This window comes from Capsicum annuum, unplaced genomic scaffold (assembly GCF_002878395.1).
Source record: "Capsicum annuum cultivar UCD-10X-F1 unplaced genomic scaffold, UCD10Xv1.1 ctg43824, whole genome shotgun sequence".
In the NCBI taxonomy this organism is placed as follows: Eukaryota; Viridiplantae; Streptophyta; class Magnoliopsida; order Solanales; family Solanaceae; genus Capsicum; species Capsicum annuum.
The window spans coordinates 1-2060 of record NW_025851327.1 but is presented as its reverse complement, the minus strand read 5'-3'; the positions used below and the strand labels follow the sequence as shown (position 1 = coordinate 2060).

General features: G+C 33.7%; 1 protein-coding gene across 1 annotated transcript; it reads left to right on the top strand.

Moving 5' to 3' along the window:
- The first annotated feature begins 849 nt into the window (after nucleotides 1–849).
- LOC124892091 (zinc finger protein ZIC 2-like) lies at nucleotides 850–1290 on the top strand. The gene has a single exon (XM_047403532.1). The coding sequence runs from the start codon at nucleotides 850–852 to the stop codon at nucleotides 1288–1290; it is 441 nt and encodes a 146-aa protein (XP_047259488.1).
- The last annotated feature ends 770 nt before the right edge of the window (nucleotides 1291–2060 follow it).

Genomic DNA, 2060 nt, shown 5'->3' with positions numbered 1-2060 from the left:
TCTCTCTCATTAGTTTTGTACTTTTTAATATTAGGTTTTATATGTAGGCCAACTGGGCAAATCATATAATAATATTATGTTTTTAGTATGTTTGTCATGATCTGAGTTATTGTTTTTATGGTTTGCAACTAATAGCTTTCGCATGACGTCTTCTCAATTTCGAACCCAACAACTTTTGCTCCTTATTTTATTTTAATTTCACGGTATTTGATCCTTAGTATATAGATATTCGAGCTTATTGCATACGATTAGCCAACCTTACCTGAAAACATTAGGCATCCCATGTAGGATTCCCTGCGGTGCCAACTCGGTGCCGCTTTAGGTTAGGAAGTTTGACGATAACAACTCCTTTGCATCTCAAACATGTTGCACTCCTACTAATCCAAGTCTAACCCACATTACTGGCTATATGAGTGGTTTCTTTAAGATTTTGGACGACTCATGTCCTAAAGGTTACCAAAATAAAATAAATTAAGGGTTGAATATAATAAGCAAGATAAAGATTCGAAGGAATTGCCTCATATCGTGTCTTCCACTCAACTACAACATAAGTTCAAAGTTCTTGGTCGTCTTGCCTCTTTATACTCCGATATTTCTGGTGCAATAAGAAAATATAAATATATACCAAGATTTTTAAGGTACGCAAAAGTCAAAAAGTAGGGAATTTCCGTCATGTTTCCAACTTGTGATCATTTGATAGAATCTTATAATCTTCTTCAATGAATAAATTAATAGAAATTTGAGAAACACAGTTCCTTGGTTACGCAATGTGATGCAATAAAAGTATGACAAAGAGCTTTCAGCTGAGTACTACCGAAATCAAGAAATTAAATTAATTACAACTACAAGATGAAAGCATATGCAATTGCACTTATAAGCTGTGGCTCTGTGGCAGCAGCTCTAGTTTTGATTTTGTTTTATATTTGTAAAAATGGCAGAAAGAAAAAGAGTCATCCTGTCACTAGGAATGTTACTGGTGGTTCTCCGGCTCCTCCTCCGCGGCCTATACAAGTGAACCGTGATGTTGAGAAGGGAGATATTAAACACAAGAACAACACAACAGTAAGAGATGGTGGAATGGTTATTCTAGGTACTTCTGCTGCAACAGTTGCTGCCACTGCGGCTGTTACAACTAGTGATAGTTACACTGGAGGAGGTGGTGATGGCGGAGGAACGAGTAGTGGAGGATATGGAGGTGGTGGTGAAGGAGGGACAAGTGGTCGAGGAGCTGGTGGTGGTGGTGGTGGTGAAGGGGGAACGAGTGGTGGGGGATGCGGCGGTGGATTTTGAAGCTGTTGATAATAAGGCTATGTTGTAATTTGTAAATAATTCTATGTATCGTGAGTGAAAACTTATGTATATTGTACAAGAAAAAAAATTATATTATGATAATAATAAAGACTATCATGTCCGGGAATTAGTTGATGAAATATTTTGGTTTATCTATTCTTAGTATTATTTTGTTTTTCACATTTCCATTTTCTTATGGTGTAGATTTTGAATGCGTCCTTAAGATTGGAAGTGAATGAAATTTGTTAACGATTTTTAATATTTGAGCAAAGTTGGATGATTTTTATATTATAAGAAATATTTCAATGTTTGCGTTGATAATGTATGAAATCAACTCATGCATCTTTTAAGTATACTAGTTTAGTGTACGCGCTTTGTGCGTGTACTTATATATTCAATGTTAATTACGTGAGTGATTACAACAACAACAACAACAAACCCAGTGTATTCCCACCTGGTGGGGTCGGGGGTAGGATGTACGCAGTCCATACCTCTACCTCTGAGTGATTCTTAAAAATAATTTAGTTTTTATAGTCAATCACATACTTCTTTCTTTGGTCATGTTAAATTTCTTTTCCAACTTTAATTTATTATTATTATTATTATTATTATTATTATTATTATTATTATTATTATTATTATTATTGTTATTGTTAATAATAATAATAATAACAATCTATATTCTATTATAACCAAAAAGAAATATTTCTAATATTCATTTAGATTTTTTGGGGATAAAAATAATTTTTTCAAGTTGATGATTAGTACCT